Consider the following 17418-nt stretch of genomic DNA (forward strand, 5'->3'; position numbering starts at 1 on the left):
CTGTACAACAGGTACACACCAACTGCTTTTTGCCTTGTGATTCTGTTGCATAGACCCAAAGGCAGTGTGGTCTATGGCTGGACCTACTAGACAGAGCCAGGATAATGTAACTACACTTCCATTCACTCCTTATGAACACCCTTTCCTCTTTTTTAATCAAGATGGCCCTAGAGGTTCTAGCCCAGGGAAATTATGCTGGACTCAAACTGGAAGGAATCAGGAAGACTCTAGAAGAAATATTTTTAAAATTTCATCAGCCCAGAGGGCCTATTATTAGTATGACTGAGAAATTAGCTGGACTTACTTTCTACTGCAGACTCATCACAAAAAAACTCAGGTTTTTTGTTTTGTTTTCTTTTCTTTTCCCCAAGCAATTAAGCCTCTGAATCCTGGAGCATTGGGTTTGCCCAGCTCAGGGGAGCTTAGGTGCCTTGAAACTTTGGGACTTGGAGTTGAATTATCAAAATGCTAGGCGCTTAGCAGAGGGGAGGTGGGAGTATACTGGAGAGACCAGTGGCCCTACTCTCTGAAGAATCCCACCCTAAAGATGCAGAACAGCGGTGAGGAGCAAGATGGTGGGAGAGAGATACATTATGTGGTATCTGGGGCTTCTCAGCTGAAATCTGCACACCAGCTGCTTGGAGACCTTGTTAAAATGCAATTCTGATTCAGGAGTCCTGGATTGGGTCCAGAGATTCTGCATTTCTAACAGGCTCCCAAGGAGTGCTTATACTATTGGTTCTGGAACCTCACTTTGAGTTAGTAAGCAGGCGAGGAGGAGAAGGTGGAAGAATTTCAGAGGAGGGGCACAGGGAAGTCTAAACCTCTAACTTTAGGACAAAGAGCGTCTATTCCAACAGACTACAGGAAAAACTGAAGACTAAAAGCCCTTCCTCAAATGTTCCGGCCCATTTCCCCACAACCTCTCAGCCTTCTTGGATGACGGCAGGCAAGGGAAGGGACCCAACTCCCACAGAATGAATTTCCAAACTCCCTTGGCTTGAGGAAGAGACAGTGGAGGACTTGGAGCCACATATTTAATTTAGAAAAATTTAAAAATGTGAATTTTTTTGAGCCCCTGGAGAAAATTGATATGAATCACGCTCTCAGTCTCAAACTTAAAGTATATCAGATTCAGGAATAAAAAAAATAACCATTCCTTAGTTATTCAATAACACACATTAGGGGATGATGAATGGATTTCCCTAAACTCTGACATGGGGCATTTTGAGGCTTCTGACAAGAGAAAGTCACTGAAGGGGAAACATGTCCCCAAGGATTTATGTCCCTTATCAGTCTTTGATTTTGCTGTGGTCACCAAAGAAGATGGCCCTTCCTCTACACAAACTCTTCAAATTGCCCTTTGGGATTTTTTTTCCTTCTTCAAGTCCTTGTTCTTCATTTAAACATGATTTCACCAGTATAAACATGCTCAGGAGAAAGACCCACTTTGATTTTCTTCTGCCAGCATCTTCCAAAGATAGCCTCGCATCCCTTTCTCTCATAAGAACAAATCTTAAAAATAAACTAAGGCAGTAAGTGCTGTGTCTAAAGCCAAGTTTGTTCCAAAGCTGAGAGTAATAAAATCCAGGGCTCCCTTTCCCTAATTCAATTTAAGAGCAAATGTCTTTCGTTGGTAATTTTGTTTGTAACTTCTGATCCTGCCATCTCTAGGACCTGCTGTTTTATTAAAGCATTTCCAAATCTGGTTCTGATTACATAAGAAAAGTTTGTGCCTATGCTCATGAATGTCACAATTCACATGGAGATACCAGCTTGATTTACCCTTAATTCCCCCAGATTCTTGCCCAGATTCTTACCCTTAATCTAGGCAGAGGGTAAGAAGGGATAATTCCATCTTTTGCCTGGTCATCTGTACTTGAGAAAGAAAAAGTCACAAAGTGATCCAACATTTGTTCCTGACCAGATTTTTTTTTTAATTAGTTGTCAATATTTAACATACAGTAGGGGCAGCCCTGGTCGTGCAACGGTTTAGTGCTGCCTGCAGCCTGGGGTGCAATCCTGGAGACCCCGGATTGAGCCCCACGTCGGTCTCCCTGCATGGAGCCTGCTTCTCCCTCTGCCTGTGTCTCTGCCTCTCTCTCTCTCTCTGTGTCTCTCATGGATAAATAAATAAAATCTTAAAAAAAATACAGTAATTTCACAGAAAAAAAATCTAAATTTATGATTTGCCTTTAAAAATCCTAAATTCTGAATAAAATAAAATAAAATAAAATAAAAAATCCTAAATTCTGGCAACATTTGGCAGCCATCCCTCATAGCTGGATACTGGCAAAGTGGATGTTTGTGATCCTTTGTCGCCAGCATCTGACCCCTCTCCTATATTCAAGAATGTCCGCAGTTCACAAGTCTTGGTGGGAGGCAGACATTAGTCCTTGCCATTCAAGCTCTGTATCAGGGACTTGCTAGCATGCAGCCCCAGCCTGGACAAGCAGGCATATCTTCCCAGACTCGAAATGGAGTGCTAGTTTCAGTTAGCATCCAGGGAAGGAATGGGTGAATTCTTTCCGACAGTGGAAATGGTGAAAGCAACATCCAGTTTCCAGGGGCAGCGAGGGGGCAGGGGCCTCTGAAGGTCGGAAGCAGCTACACTTTCCTTACTGGTTGGTTCCGTGGTGTAATTTGGACTATGGTTTCAGTTCCTTGGCCTGTCTTTGTCCTTTGTCCCATTTTCCAAGTCGGGGTCTCCAGCCTTCTGATGGATAGTGAGCCAGCCAATATTTTGTTATAGCATTCCTTTTCTGCTTAAATCTTCCACCCATCCCTCTTGCTTTAGATACTAACTCCCAGGCTGCTTAGACACAGGTGAGCTTGTAATTTTGGTCTCTCACCTCTTTCTCTTTAAAGTGACAAAATCTTTCTCCTGGGAGAAAGGCGAAAAACCACTCAGAACAAGCATCCACAAAGTTCGTAAGAAGAAAAGTTTCCCAGAGGCCCCGCCCCCTCCTCCCCTTCCATCTCGTTGGGCAGAACTGGGTCACATGCTCACCTTTATGCAAATCAGGGGACTAGGATTGCTGTGATTGGCTCAGGATGGGCCCTAGTTCGACTTGGGTTGACTCTCATCACCTGGCAAGTTTTTTAAACTGCCAAGGCTTGGTCTCACTCCCAGAGGCCAAGTTTAATGAGTCAGACTAGATCTCAGGTATTGGAATTTTGCAAAATCCTCAGGTGCTCTTAATGTCATCTCTCAGTCTAGGCCAGCCTCCTACCCATGCCCATTTTACAAATGCTAATACTGAGGTCCAAAGACGTATTAAGTAACTTGCCCAAAGGACTATACCTCCGATTAATTCAATTAATAACAGAAACAAACAAAACCATACACACACACATTAAATGGACACCTCTGTTTTTCCACAGTATGCATGTGAGCACCCATTCTCATTCTTAGAAAGTGAAGTGATGGGGACCTCAAGGACTGAGAAACAGTAGAGGGGAGGGCAGTGGTTCTCAAACTTGAGTGCATCAGAATCCCCTGGAGGGCCTGTTACAGCACAGATGGCTGGGCCCACCCCCAGAGTTTCAGATTCAGTGGGTTTGGGGTGAGGAGAAGAATAATTAACATTTCTAACAAGTTCCCAGGGGATACAGCTGCTGCTGCTAGGCCAGGGACCACACTAGCTTAGTGGCTATCAGTCTGGGCTATAGGATCACACAAAAGATCCGGTTGTACCCCTTACATCAAGTCACAAAACCTACTAAATTTTTGGGCAAGTCACCTAACATATCTATGAAATGGGATTAATGACAGTGGCTTAGGCTTATCTTGACAACTGAGTGAGTATAATAAATGTAAAGCAAAGCACTTAGAATAGTGTCTGGCCCATCATAACTGCCTAATGAATATTAGCTATTATCATTCATTCTTTCATTTATTCATGGAACAATTATTAACTAAGTGTTTCCTTTGAGCCAGGCACTGTTCCAGGCACCAGGTGTACGGAGGTGAATAAGTCAAAGCCTTGCCTCCCAGTGAGCTTACAATCCATTGGGGAGGCACACAATACATGACCTTGTAAATATAAAATATATCACACAGAAGAATTCTACATCCCAAGCTGACTGAACAGCAGGTACACACAGAGTTTTACAAGAACTTTGTTCAGTCTCACTCATATCTTCCAGCTCAAGGAGGTAGTGGTATGTTTCTTTCTATTGCAAAGGCCCCTTAGCAGAATGGCTATCTATATGTCAATTATATTTGTATTTATGTAGGCTTTAAAATATTTTTACATTATATATTATATGATATATGATTTAGTTTTATATATTACATCAATAACATAATTCATATTATATTTTGTATTTTAAAATATTTTATATTTTTATATTCATATATATTCATTTTATATTCACATATATATTCATCTTTTTTATATCCTAAGAATTGGCTGACATGATGTGGGAGGCCAAGAGGTCCCAAGACCTGCTGTCTGCAAACTGAAGACTCAGGAGAGCCAAGCGGTGTCATTCAGTCTGAACCCAAAGGCCTGAGAATCAAGAGTGCTGATGCCTGAGGGCAAGAAGATGGATATCCCAGCTCAAAAAGAGCAAATTCACCCTTGCTCTGCCTTCCCATTCTATTCAGGCCCTCAGTGGATTTTGATTCCCCCTGAACTGGTGAGATAATCTTTACTCAGGCCACCGATTCAAATGCCAAATTCTTTCAGAAACACCCTCAGAGACACAGCCTCCAAATATTTTACCAGCTTCCTGGGCGTCCAGAGTCCAGTCACATAAAACCGACCCTGGTGGGCATCGTCACACCAGCCAATTCTTGAGTAGGTTTTTGCTTGAGAGGAAGCATTTGAAACACAAACAGGGTGGGTGGAAAGTGCTAGAAGGGAAGAAGAGAGTAAAGTGGCCATGTACCAGATGCCACACATGTGTTACTTGATTCTTGAGACACCTTTGGAGTAGAGGTTACTGGACTAGGAGAGAGGCAAGCTGCCCAAAGCTAAGCGGCAAAGTGGCACACTAAGGACCTAAACAACCAGAGTTAGAGTTAGCCAAAGTCATACTACAAACCACATCTGACACCCCCCCCCCCTTCTTCTGAATCTATAGGCAGGAGCTAGTGTGAAGCATAGTCACCATCATGTATTTGCCCAACTGTCCCTCTACTCTGTTCCTGGGGCAGGTGCCAGTGATGTAATAAGATGCAAGGAGCAGCTACTTAAAAAAATATATATTTTTTTTTTTTTATTTAAGGGAGAAGGAAAAGCAGACTCCCTGATGAACAGGTAAATGACGCAGGGCTCAATTATCAGGACCCCGGTATCACGACCTGAGGTGAAAGCAGATGATGCTTAACTGGCTGAGCCACCCAGGTGGCCTAGGAGTAGCTACTTCTGCATCAGTACACTCCTGACTCAGGCCAGCCTCATGTCTTCTCCCTTCTCTTCCTCATGTCCTTCTCAACATGTTAAAAAAATAACAACAAACAAGTTTATTATGGATAAAGCCTGTGATCTGTAATATGTAACACATATTGCTGGGAAATACAGACCAGCAAAATAGAAGAAAATAACAGTGCTCCATAATCACCTCATTGCAGAAAAAATTTCAATACTGGTTCTCCTATCTTCAGATCACAGGGTCCCCTGTCCTCCATGTTTGGTAACTAGCGCTTTCCAGTCACACACATTAACCTAACTGGAAGTTTATTTTTTGTTTTTCACTGGGGTTGCTTCCGGAACTTGGTTCTCTAGATTTTGTTGGGCGAGGGGCATGGATTTGGGAGGTAAACTGGAGTTGTGTGTGTTTGGAGTTGTTCATCCATTCGAAGTACTCACCTCCCAGCTTTGGGGCCAAAAGGTTTTTTGGAGTCTTTTCCTAGGGAATCGCGGTTGTTTTATCCTCAGGTTTGTTTGTCTTGTGTTTTTTAGGGCTGGACGCTCTCTGTTCCTCTGAACGGTGAGGGTTTGAACTTTGCTGGCGGCTGGAATTGGCTCTGGCCGTGATACTTAGTTTGTAAAGACGACTGGCGGCTGCAGCGGGGGCCTCGCCTCTCTAGCTTCCCGGGTTCCCGGGGCCCGGGAAGCTCCGTCGCGCGCGCGGGAGGGCAGCGGGGGCTGGCAGGGCGGACCCGGAGGGAGGCGTGCGGCCGGCGCCTCCCGGTAACCTGGTAACCGACCCCTTGGCAACAGAGAGGGGGCGGGACCCAGGGAGGAAGTCGGAAGCAGGAGGCTACATCTCGCGAGAGTTGCTTTTGCGCGCGAACTCTAAGAGCCCCGGTCCCGGCCGGGTCGGCTCGCGGCTGGTCGCTGTGCAGGTCCGCGGGGGCCGCGACGACGCCGGCGGACGCGGACGCCTCTCTCACCGCGCCATGGAGACCTCAGCGCAGCAGGAGCAGCAGCAGCCCGCGGCGGCCAAGATCAGAAACCTGCCCTGGTAGGAGGAGGCCCGGCAGCCGCGGGAAAGGGGACCGGTGCCCTCGCCCGACCGCCCCCGACCTGCGGCCGGCCGGAGCCCCAGAATTTCGCCTTGACGCCCCCAGCGCCCCAGCGCCCTCCGTTCTTTTAGGCCATTTCCAGATCTTCCCGCGGCCCCACCCCACCGCCCCCATTCCTGGTATTCACTGGGTGACAGCGTAGAGGTTTCAGTCCCTCCTCTTCTGACTTTGCATCGGCCTCCGGGCCCAAGTAGTCTCTCCACTCTTGCCGGAATCCTCAGGCAATGTTGCTCAAATTCTCGGCCGAAAGGACAACGGTCATAATAATGCTCCCCAGTCGAGTTGTATTTAAATGGCTTCCTGTTAGATGCTTGATCTTTACAAACACCCTAGGAGGTAGGTCGTTACTCCCCTTGTAGAACAAAAAGGTTAAATGACTTGCCTGAGGTCCAGAGCAGGAAAATAGGTTGGGATTTGCATCCAGGTGAAACCAGAGCTTGCCCTCTTGAGCATCCTACTTCCGCGGCTGCATCTGGATGGTGTTTTAGAAACTGATGGGATTCAGCTTGAGTTCTTCTGAAAGCTGCAAGTTGGTCGGTCTTGTCTCTTGAGTTCAGCTTGCTTTTCTCATGGAAAGAACACATAACATACAATTTACAGTTGTAAACATTGTAAAGCGTGTAATTCAATGACTTTAAGTGCGTTGAGAATGTTGTGCTACCAGGTCACTGTCTAGCTCCAGAATTTTTCATTTTACCCCAAACGGAAACTTCACACCTATTGGCAGTTATTCGCCATCTCCCCCCTCACCCCCCCCCCCCCCCCCCCACTCCACTTGCTGAAACCGCTAATCTGCTTTCTGCCTCTGGAGTGACTACCGTGGATATTTACATGGATAGAATCAGTATGTGGCCTTTTGTGACTCGGGCTGCTTTCACAGCATCATGTTTTCTGGGTCCACCTGTACTGTTGCAGGTGTCATGGCTTCATTGCTTTTTATGGGTGAATAATATTCCATTGTATGGATAGACCACCATTTATTTATCCATTCATCTTTTGATGTATAGTTGGGTACGAGTTCAATTTTTTTTTAACAAAGATTTTATTTACTTGAGAACGCGAGTGTGGGGGAGGAGCAGAGGGCGAGTGAAAAGCAGACTCCCTGCTGAGCAAGGAGCCTGATGCAGAGTAGGATCCTAGGACCCTGAGATCAGGACCTGAGCTGAAGGCAGATGGTTAACCGACTGAGACACCCAGGAGCCCCAATGAGTTCAGTTTTTAATTTATTTTGAAATAACAGGTGCCCATCCAGGTTGAGATTATTTATAGGCAGACAGCTGGGAAAGTGAAATTAGAGCAGCACTATTGGCATTTTGGGCTAGACGCTTGGTGGAGGCGGGCATGGGGACTGTCCTGTGCATTGTAGGGTTTAGTGACATCCCTGGTGCCTATCCACTGGAGGCCTGTAGCACCTCCACCCAATTGTGACAGCTGAAAATGTCTCCAGATATCACTGAGTGTTTCCTGGAGGACAGAATTACCTCTGGTTGAGAACCAATGGTCTGTATTCAAACTTAGAGGATTTTGTTTCTCTTCCTCTTTTCATTAGGGTAGGAAAGGATTCTTTTGCACATAACAGTGTGTTCTTGCATTGGTATATATTGTAATCCCTGCTAAATTGTCTTTCAGGGTTGAAAAATACCGGCCACAGACGCTGAATGATCTGATTTCTCATCAGGACATTTTGAGTACCAGTAAGCATCCATGTGTCAGTTGCTGTCATTCTAGTTGGAAGACTTGTATAAATTTCTTGGTTATGTCTCTGCTGAGTAATAACCTCGAAGTATCTGACTGAGCTGTATGGAATGTTGTTCTGTGAGCTAGGTCCTTCGGATTTTTCTTTCCTGCATCTGTCTCTGGTTTGAACATGGGATTGAAGTGCATTCAGGCCAACCCCAAGGGCCCAAGGTAAATCAGGTAACTCTTGAAATTGATGGGCTCTCTCATTCTTCCTCAGTTCAAAAATTTATCAGTGAAGACCGTTTGCCCCACCTGCTCCTCTATGGTCCTCCAGGGACAGGAAAGACTTCCACCATCCTGGCCTGTGCAAAACAGCTATACAAAGATAAGGAATTTGGCTCCATGGTCTTGGAGGTAAACAGGAGGATTATTCTTACTCAGCAAAGAACTCGAGTCTCTTACTTTTAGTACTCTTCGATTTACTTTACAAGTTAAGTTGCTGTACTGGAGGTGGGGGAAAGGAACAGACCTAGAATATTTCCAGTCACTTTTTATCTAGAATACACATTTTGGTCTTGGTTGGCATCAGCTAGAGGGCAGTTGTAGGGCTAGGTATTTTTCTTTGCCTTTGCCAACTCATACTCAAGCACTCAGTGGTCACTCAGTGAGTGGTTGCTAAGTAGCTTGCTGTCTCCCATGTGCCTGTCCAGATTTCTCCTCCACGTGGCTCCACCCTGTTCTCGCCCTGGAAGGCTGCGCTGTATTGACTGCAGGCTGCCTTGTTCTTTGGCTCCTGGTTAGGTTTGGCCAGTAGGGGCCCTGACAGGATTCAGGGGAAGAGGAAGGATGCCTCGTCCTGTCTTGGGGGTCACCACGGGCTGACAGCATCCCCACCTGCAGGGCAAATCCACATAGCCTTCTCTAGGTGCCCACACCGCTCCCCCACTCACCTAAGACCTGGGGTCGGTAATGGGCCCTAGTCGTTGCAGAGGTATCGCAAAGCCCTTGTGGTTTCCCCACACCCCACCAACACCTTTTAAAATACCGCTTCATGTAATTCTCTTCAAATCACTGAATTTGAGTATGCCATCTGTTTGCCGCTGAGATTTGACTGATACACTTAGATTTACAAAATTCTAAATATCATCTATTGCCGAGGGAAAAAAATGTTTAACTTATTTTTTTTTTGTTAGAGATCTTAGAACCTGGCTGCCACCAGTATTCTTACCTCAATGTATTAAAGACTTGGTAACTTCTGGATCGCTCTGGGTTGTGGTAGCTAAAATTAGCATGATTCTGCTCATGCCAGAGGTGCTCTTCACTGTGACCCGGCCAATTAATTATTCCTCCAGTGTATGTCAATGATTGTCTTTGAAAGGGGAAGGAAACACATTCATTTGCCTTTCAGAATGTAATGTAACGATCTAGTGAGTTGTGAGTTTTAAATACAATTGTGATCTTGGTTTTTTAATAGGTGTTTATCTCTTGGCTGTTAGACTGAGAGACCTAGACCTAGCCTGTCTAGTGGGACTGATGAAGAGATGAATTAATTCATAGGTAGCACACCAGCATATTTCTAATTTACTCCGACTTCTCTCTCCCACATTTAGCTGAACGCTTCAGACGACCGAGGAATAGATATTGTTCGGGGACCAATCCTGAGCTTCGCTAGCACAAGGACAATATTTAAGTAAGAATTATTGGCATAATTTCTCTCCCTGGAGATTTTGATCAGTGGGATGACAGAGTTTAGTTTTTTCAATCCTCCCCTTTGCCAGTCTGTAAAGGTTAAAAATGACTTTGTAAAAAGTAGGCATCAGAAAGAAAGTACAAGGACAGGAGTAGGAAAGAATGCAAGTATCAAAATATTATGTAAGTCTATATATATATATATATATCTGCACATTCTTTGGGAAGCATTAACTTCATTTTTTTTAGTTAACTGAAGACTGATAACATCCTGAGACCGCATGAGGTGGTTTGAATTTAAACCAAAATGAATTGACATCAGAATGGATAACCGGGATGATGGTAAACAAAGGAAAAGATGAAAAGACAGGCATGAGTGAAGGGTGAAGGTGATAGAAAAAAGCAAGGCCCCTGAGTAGCAGGATACGTTGTGTGCGCAGAACAAAGGTGCATTTGCCAGAGGAAACGATGCAGCAAACATGCAGAAGTCAGACCTTAGTTCCTTTAAGAGCTGAGAGTAATGGGCGTGTTCCCTGTGTGAGCACAGATGTCTGCTTCGCTCGGAGGTCAAGGAGGAAGGGACTGTCCCAGCAGGGCCTCATGGCACTAATGTGGGTTGGGCCTGGAAGTTGAGATGAGGTCGAAGAGATATGCAGATGGTACCATTTGTTTTCCTAGGAAAGGCTTCAAACTAGTGATCCTGGATGAAGCTGACGCCATGACTCAAGACGCCCAGAATGCCTTGAGGAGAGGTAAGAAGAGCTCCCAGATGTAGTGTGTTGGCTCCTGAGTGCATTCGAAAGAGAATTAGGAACTTTGGATGTGAGATAACAGCATGGATGGTTGACAGTTTTCATTTATCTTCCGGCCCAGAGAAATCGGTTGACCTTTTGCTGTCAATCTAGACCAAATCTCTAATGTTGGGGTTTCCCTCTTTCAGCAGCTTAAAGATAAGGGCCTCACCTGATGGGACTTTTAAGTCTGACCAGACACTGGTGTCCCATCCTCCTCTTCCACGGGGTTCAATCTGGGGCTGGGAATTTGTATTCTCAGGTGAGGGAGAGGATGGGGTAGGGAAAGCCCGTCGTTCCTAAGCAGGTGCTGGGTAGACCCCTCTGCTCTTGGTACCCCGAGACACACAGTGGCCGGGAAAATAATCCAGGAAATGGGGTAGCACTCAGAGCTGCCACGGCGTCTCTGTTTGCCGAGGGAGTATCATGGGAGTTGTCTGTCGTCAGGGACCTGGTGCAGGGGATTTCTGTGAAAGGACATCGGTCACCTCTCGCTTTAAGATTCAGAGGTAAAGAGCTAGGAGAGCGGAGTGATCTTTCGGAGTTCTGGCGAGACGAGGGGGTGCAGGCCGGGTTTAAGAGGCGGGGGGGACAGTGAGAGTATCTTCTGATCCTAAAAGCTTTGGCAGCCTTTCTCCAGCATTTGTTCTGCACAAGGACTGTCTGGGCAGATCCCCGGGCAAGAACATGGGGTAACTACGGAGCGAGCCCGTGTTTCATAAGCTTTGTGAATCCCAGTTATCCCTCCGCCCAGCGCGCTGGGGCTTGCGAGGCTCCGGGACCGAGTCCCCGGGGAGGCCCCCGGGGAGGCCGCGGAGAGCCGCCCCCCGCCGCTCCATCAACCTGCCAAATGGAATTCTCGGCCCACGGACAGGGCCCCAGGTTTCTAGCCTAATGGAACAGCGCAGCACGGACGCCCGAATCCAGAATCGTGCGTGGCACGTTCTGAGGAGCCGCTCCTAGGCGGCGGGTGGCGGCGGGTGGCGCGGGTGGCGCGGGCCGCAGCTCCGCCGGGAGCCGGCCCCGGCCCCTGCCCCGGCCCCTGCCCCGGCCCCTGCCCCGGCCCCTGCCCCTGCCCCTGCCCCTCGGGCGCCCCGCGCCGCCCTCACGCCGTGTCCTCTCCTTGCCAGTGATTGAGAAGTTCACCGAGAACACCCGGTTCTGCCTCATCTGTAACTATCTGTCAAAGATCATCCCGGCCTTGCAGTCCCGGTGTACGAGGTTCCGATTCGGCCCCCTGACCCCCGAGCTCATGGTTCCCCGCCTGGAGCACGTCGTAGGAGAGGAGAAGTACGTGTGAGGGGAGGCCGTGAGGAGAAGCCAGCGGCGGCCCAGAGCGAGGGCGCTGCCGGAGCAAGGGCGCTGCAGGGCGCTGCGTGCGGGGGGGGGGGGGGGGGGGGGGGGGGGGGGGGGGGGCGGCAGGGGGGGGAGGGGCGGCTAGGGAACCAGGGAGGCCGCTCGCTCGCTCGCTCGGTGCAGCCCCCTCGCCGCCGCCGCCCTCTGGCACCTCCTGGGCAGCCCTCATGACGGCCCTGGGCTCTTCTCCTGATCCACCCCCCGCCCTGGAAGCTGTCCCGATTTCCTCCTACTCTTCTTTTGTCACTGGAGACTGCAGGCTGCCAGCGCCCCTTCTGCCGAGACGCCTCCAGCCTTTTCGGGCCAGAAGGGAAGGTGCTGAGACGTTACCTTCTGTGTACTCGGCTGCCTCGCCAGTGGCCGCCCGAGCTGCTGCTTTCTGAAAGGGGCCGGCCGTGCCTCGCAGCACAGCGTGCAAAGCCGCTTGCTCACCTGGTCCTCGGTGCCTGGTCCTGGGTGAGGGCCTTTCCCGGCTTGCAGTGGCCATGACTGCTAACGTGAAGCCCACAGCCCTAAAAGCCAAAGTGAATTCCGGATCCGCCCCCAGCGGTAGATGCCGAGAGTCCTGCGAACTCCATACCTCCCCTCTCTTGTTACTGGAAGCCTTCGTTCTGGGGGGCATCTCGTTCCCGGGTGAATGCTGGTGCTCTCGGGCCTCTGAATTCCTCCTGCCGCTTTCCTTTCAGAGTGGACCTAAGTGAGGACGGGATGAAAGCACTCGTGACCCTTTCCAGCGGAGATATGCGGAGGGCTCTGAACATTTTGCAGGTACAGTATTACTCGTAGCAGATCTCAAGCTGCTGCTTTGGAAGAGTTATAGGTAGGCAGCAGCACAGCTAACCTACAAATTCAGAAATCTAGAGAGCCGTAGGATCTCAATTTCATCATGTACCAACAATCTCCCCCCACCTTTGGGTTTTAAATAATTGAAAGAATAACGTGCTGCCAGTGAGGGAAAAGCTAGGGCAGGACTCTGGCTGGCACACAGCAGCAGCATCTTCTCGTGCCTCCAGCTGAGGCCAAGTCCTACCAGGTAAACTGGGCGGCGTTCGAGCTGACCTGTGCCCAGTCACTTTACTGCGCATGTGCAGTGCTGCCTCAGCTTCCTCCTGATCCGCCTGCACCGTGGTGGCCGCCGTGACAGCCACGATACTCCCTCTTTGCACAGAGCACCAATATGGCCTTCGGGAAGGTGACAGAGGAAACGGTCTACACCTGTACCGGGCACCCCCTCAAGTCAGACATTGCTAACATTCTGGACTGGATGTTGAATCAAGACTTCACCACAGCCTACAGGAGTATCCTTCCTTGTGTCCTGCTGACAGTAGGTGCTGTATCTCAGGCCCAAGTGTGGCCTGGGAGCCCGGGGTGCAGCCAGTGCCTGCACCCTGCTGGCCAAACACGGCTGCTCCAGAGGCTGGTCAGCTTGCTGTGGATGAACGGTGTCTGTGGTTGGAGTGGGTCCTGTCTTTAATGCCCTGAAGTTCTTCCTGAAGGAGTGTGACATAGGTCTGGCTTGAAGCCACCTTCCTCACAGAGGAGAGCAGCAGTGAGATCTTGGGGTGGCAGGTGTTACTCTTGTTTTGCTGTGAAATTAAAAGCCAGGGGCAGTGATAGGAAGCCTTCAGGGGAATGGGTGGGCTCTGTTCTCTACTAGGCAGAGACACAGTTCTGCCAGAAAGCCCTTGTGGAAAATGGGAAACATGGGAAAGGTAACAAGTGGAGTCCACCTCATGCAACTTCAGATTGAGAGAAACCACTCTGTTGGGTGGGGCTAAAAGCCCTCCTTCCCACTCACCGGAATCTGGGTTCAGAATTCCATGTTGTGTATTTGTTCTGGAACCTGAACCTGAATTTGTTCTGTGCCCTCTGCCTTAACTGTTCCTCTAGATATAATGGAGTTGAAAACGCTGAAGGGCTTGGCGCTACATGATATCCTGACAGAGATACACTTGTTTGTGCACAGAGGTAATTCTCGTTCTTCCCTAGTTGAGATGGGAAAGGAGGGGAGTGGAGTTAAGGGTGGGAGGGAGGGAACATGAGGCTTCACTTTTGAAGCAAAGAGACAAGAATGAAGTATAAACCTTGGCCCTGCAGTCAATTTTCTTTAGTATTTAAAACTCTGTTCCAAAACTACTCTTAACCTCTAAAGCTCCTGGGGGAAGAAGCTCCAGAGGGCTGACTTTATTTCCTCCAAGGGTTTAAATTTTACAGCAGTAAATAGTACATTTCATTCACATTTCTAAAGGTATTTTCCCTCAAAAGGAGAGAAAGAGAAGGAACTATCTTCGGTGTAAACCAGAGCAGTCTTAACTAAACCATCTTAAGTTGCACACTTGGCCGTATCTACCATACAGAGAACTGGTTCTCCACCTTGGCAGCACATAGTAGTCATCCCAGACCAAGTCACTTGGCCTTTTGGGGGGAACCAAGCAAGCATCAGGATTTCCTCAGGCTCTCCGGTGGTCTGTTCCGAGGCCTCTTCCATCAGGCTCTTTCCTCCGCCACAGCCAACTGCCAACAGTCAGGTCCATGGCTTGTTCTGCCAGTGCCTCCGTGGGCCTCCCCAGGGCCAAGCGGCAGGTTGATCGCTGCCCAGGATCATGGTCGGCTCAAGCCCAGCTCTGCGCTTTGATTGTGGGAAATAAATACTTACAGATCGATGGATTTGTTTTTAAAACCTGCCCTGCTGCTAAAGCAGCGCGGTTGACTCTTTCCTGTGTTCTTGTGATTGCTTTGGAACCTGTTCACGAAATAGGTTCTGCAGCGATCACTTCCTTAGAGGTGTGGCACCTAGTGACCTCAGGCCTCTAGACAAGTTGTTTTTTTTTTTTTAATTTTTTAAAATTTATTTATGATAGTCACACACAGAGAGAGAGAGAGAGAGAGAGGCAGAGACACAGGCAGAGGGAGAAGCAGGCTCCATGCACCGGGAGCCCGACGTGGGATTCGATCCCGGGTCTCCAGGATCGCGCCCTGGGCCAAAGGCAGGCGCCAAACCGCTACGCCACCCAGGGATCCCCCTCTAGACAAGTTTAGTGTCTCCTGCTGTTTAAGTTCATAATTGTGTGTTTGGTTTTGTTTTAGTAGTAGGGGATGGCAGACCCTTGTTCACTCAGTTTTGTTTTTCCCTAGTTGACTTTCCATCTTCGGTTCGAGTACATTTACTGACCAAAATGGCAGACATAGAGTGAGTACTCCCCAATTTTGATTCTTTTCCCTTTTTTACCCTGTTGTTTTTTTTTTTTTTTTTTTCTGCCTGGTTGGTTCCAACTTGCTTGTCTACATCAATCCCCTGTGGTACAATCTAGTTTTTGGTGGGATCACTGAAAGAAACAGGAACGGTAGGATTTGCTTAAAGAACATGAATAAATACAAGGACAGGTTCAGCTCAGTTACATATTGTAGATAAAGGCCTCTCCTTACACCTCAAAGGCTTAGAGTCCATGTTGGTTCTAGAAGAGCCACTTGTGGGAGGCCCGCAGCTGTTACAACATCTCGGTTATTCAGGGACAACCAGCCATCCAGCTGTTATGAAAGCATTTTGGCATAGCAAACCATACTGGGGGGAGAGTAAACATAAATTCTGTTTTCCACTTTGCCTGGTTCCATAAATGCAGGTATTTGCCCCAGTGAAGCTGGCAGCTAGCATTTAGGTGGACAGGAGCACTGGGTTTGAAACAGACACCAACAGAGGATCAACTCTAATTTGCTGTCATTGGCCTTCACATGCACACATTAGGTCACCACTTCTATGTGATGAGTGTCATGATTTTGCCTCCACTGACTAGGCACTTGAAAGGTGGCAAGATGGGGATGCCTGGGTGGCTCAGTGGTTGAGTGTCTGCCTTCAGCTTCAGGGCGTGATCCCGGGGTCCTGGGATCGAGTCCCATATCAGGCTTCCTGAAGGGAGCCTGCTCCTCCCTCTATCTATCTGTGTCTCTCATGAATAAATTTAAAAATATATAAGTTTTTTAAAAAGAGGAACAATTTCTCTGAATGCATTTTGTGAGTGAAGAAGTAAATCCTTATCATGTAAATTCTGTGTATGTCTACAGAGCCAGCATGAAGTTCAGTTCAGAACACTGTCATTGATAACTATCAATTTTTAATTTCCCCTTACCATTTTTTTAAAGATTTTATTTATTCATGAGAGACACAGAGAGAGAGGCAGAGACACAGGCAGAGGGAGAAGCAGGCTCCATGCAGGGAACCTGACGCAGGACTCCATCCCGGGTCACGCCCTGGGCTGAAGGCTGTGCTAAACTGCTTGAGCCACCCAGGCTGCCCTCCCCTTACCAGTATGAATCGAATGTATAAATGAGAAGAAAACGTTAGGGGACATACTGAAGATGACTGTCTGGGAGGAAGCTTTATTACCTGCTTTTCTCTAGCAAACTATTCCACCTTCAAACTCTATCATTCTGTTGTCAAAAGGTAGCTGTCCATAATATTCCATATTCTTACCTTTCGTTTGCTTTCTCTTAGGTACAGACTTTCTGTTGGCACCAATGAGAAGATTCAGCTGAGCTCTCTCATTGCCGCTTTCCAGGTCACCAGGGACCTGATTGTTACAGAGGCCTAGAGGCTGAAGCCTGTTCACTGCGGTTCGCAGGCCCCGCAGTGACTGAAGAACAGGAAACTGAGTCACAGGATGATATGCTGCCCAGGCTGGATAGTGAAGCCAGTCGCCCCGAATTGTGGAAACCTGTCCCCGACACCGACGGGCAAAGGTTGAAAAAGTACCGTGTCTGTGGCTATTGGAAGCAGGTACAAAACCACTGGAACAGACAGCTGTCTTACTGTGCTGCCTGTTTGTGTTTTTTACAGGGAGAAAGAAAGTGCAAAAAGTTGTGTGTGGGGTTTTTGTTGTTGTTGTTGTTAAGCCTTAAGGCTTTTAACCATTCAGTTGCTTGGATGGCAGGAAATTGCCCTCCCTTATTTTGGTCTAGAACTTAAAAGGCTTCCAAACCCCCCATGGTGCCATTGCCTCCTAACTCCAGGTAAACAAAGCATCTCCACAATTCAGCGTATAAACCTCAATCTGCGTCACAGTCTGTCTGTTCTAAATAGGTATTAATAGATTTCTGGCCCAAACTATTGTACTCTTATAAATGTGCTCAGTTCTCTTACTTTAAAAACGTCTTTTAATTTCTCCAGTGCTAGCAGGTTCCTAATTGTGGTGTGGACAGTGAAGTGTCACTGTATGGCTGCGGGGGCAAGGCTGTATAGTATTCCCTTGTTAACGTATGAGGGCTGATGGGCTCGGACCAGACTCTAAACCTCCAAGTGCTGAAAGGGTAGGCCCAGTGTCCAGTGTAGCAGTTTATTTTATAGCAAACAGACTGCCTTTATGATAGTGTTCTTCTCAATAAAAATAAAGAAGCTGGCATGTTGGCTGTCTTACAAGTGACTCTTTTCTT

The 17418-nt window shown here is 47.9% G+C and overlaps 1 protein-coding gene across 2 annotated transcripts in view; it reads left to right on the forward strand.

Moving 5' to 3' along the window:
* RFC5 (replication factor C subunit 5) overlaps positions 1 to 17401 on the forward strand; it is a 44899-nt gene extending 27498 nt beyond the window's left edge. Inside the window, exons 2-12 of one of the 2 annotated variants that reach the window (XM_072722945.1) lie at positions 4410 to 4644; positions 8108 to 8172; positions 8436 to 8572; positions 9769 to 9848; positions 10526 to 10599; positions 11769 to 11928; positions 12681 to 12762; positions 13163 to 13292; positions 13885 to 13962; positions 15130 to 15184; positions 16484 to 17401. In XM_072722945.1, the coding sequence (XP_072579046.1) occupies positions 8561 to 8572; positions 9769 to 9848; positions 10526 to 10599; positions 11769 to 11928; positions 12681 to 12762; positions 13163 to 13292; positions 13885 to 13962; positions 15130 to 15184; positions 16484 to 16580 (768 nt within the window). In that variant the 5' untranslated portion in view covers positions 4410 to 4644; positions 8108 to 8172; positions 8436 to 8560 and the 3' untranslated portion in view covers positions 16581 to 17401. Of the gene's footprint in view, positions 1 to 4409; positions 4645 to 6061; positions 6418 to 8107; positions 8173 to 8435; positions 8573 to 9768; positions 9849 to 10525; positions 10600 to 11768; positions 11929 to 12680; positions 12763 to 13162; positions 13293 to 13884; positions 13963 to 15129; positions 15185 to 16483 lie in introns of those variants that run through there. The other variant, XM_072722946.1, reaches the window with a different exon arrangement.
* The last annotated feature ends 17 nt before the right edge of the window (positions 17402 to 17418 follow it).

This window comes from Vulpes vulpes, chromosome 10, assembly GCF_048418805.1.
Source record: "Vulpes vulpes isolate BD-2025 chromosome 10, VulVul3, whole genome shotgun sequence".
NCBI lineage: Eukaryota > Metazoa > Chordata > Mammalia > Carnivora > Canidae > Vulpes > Vulpes vulpes.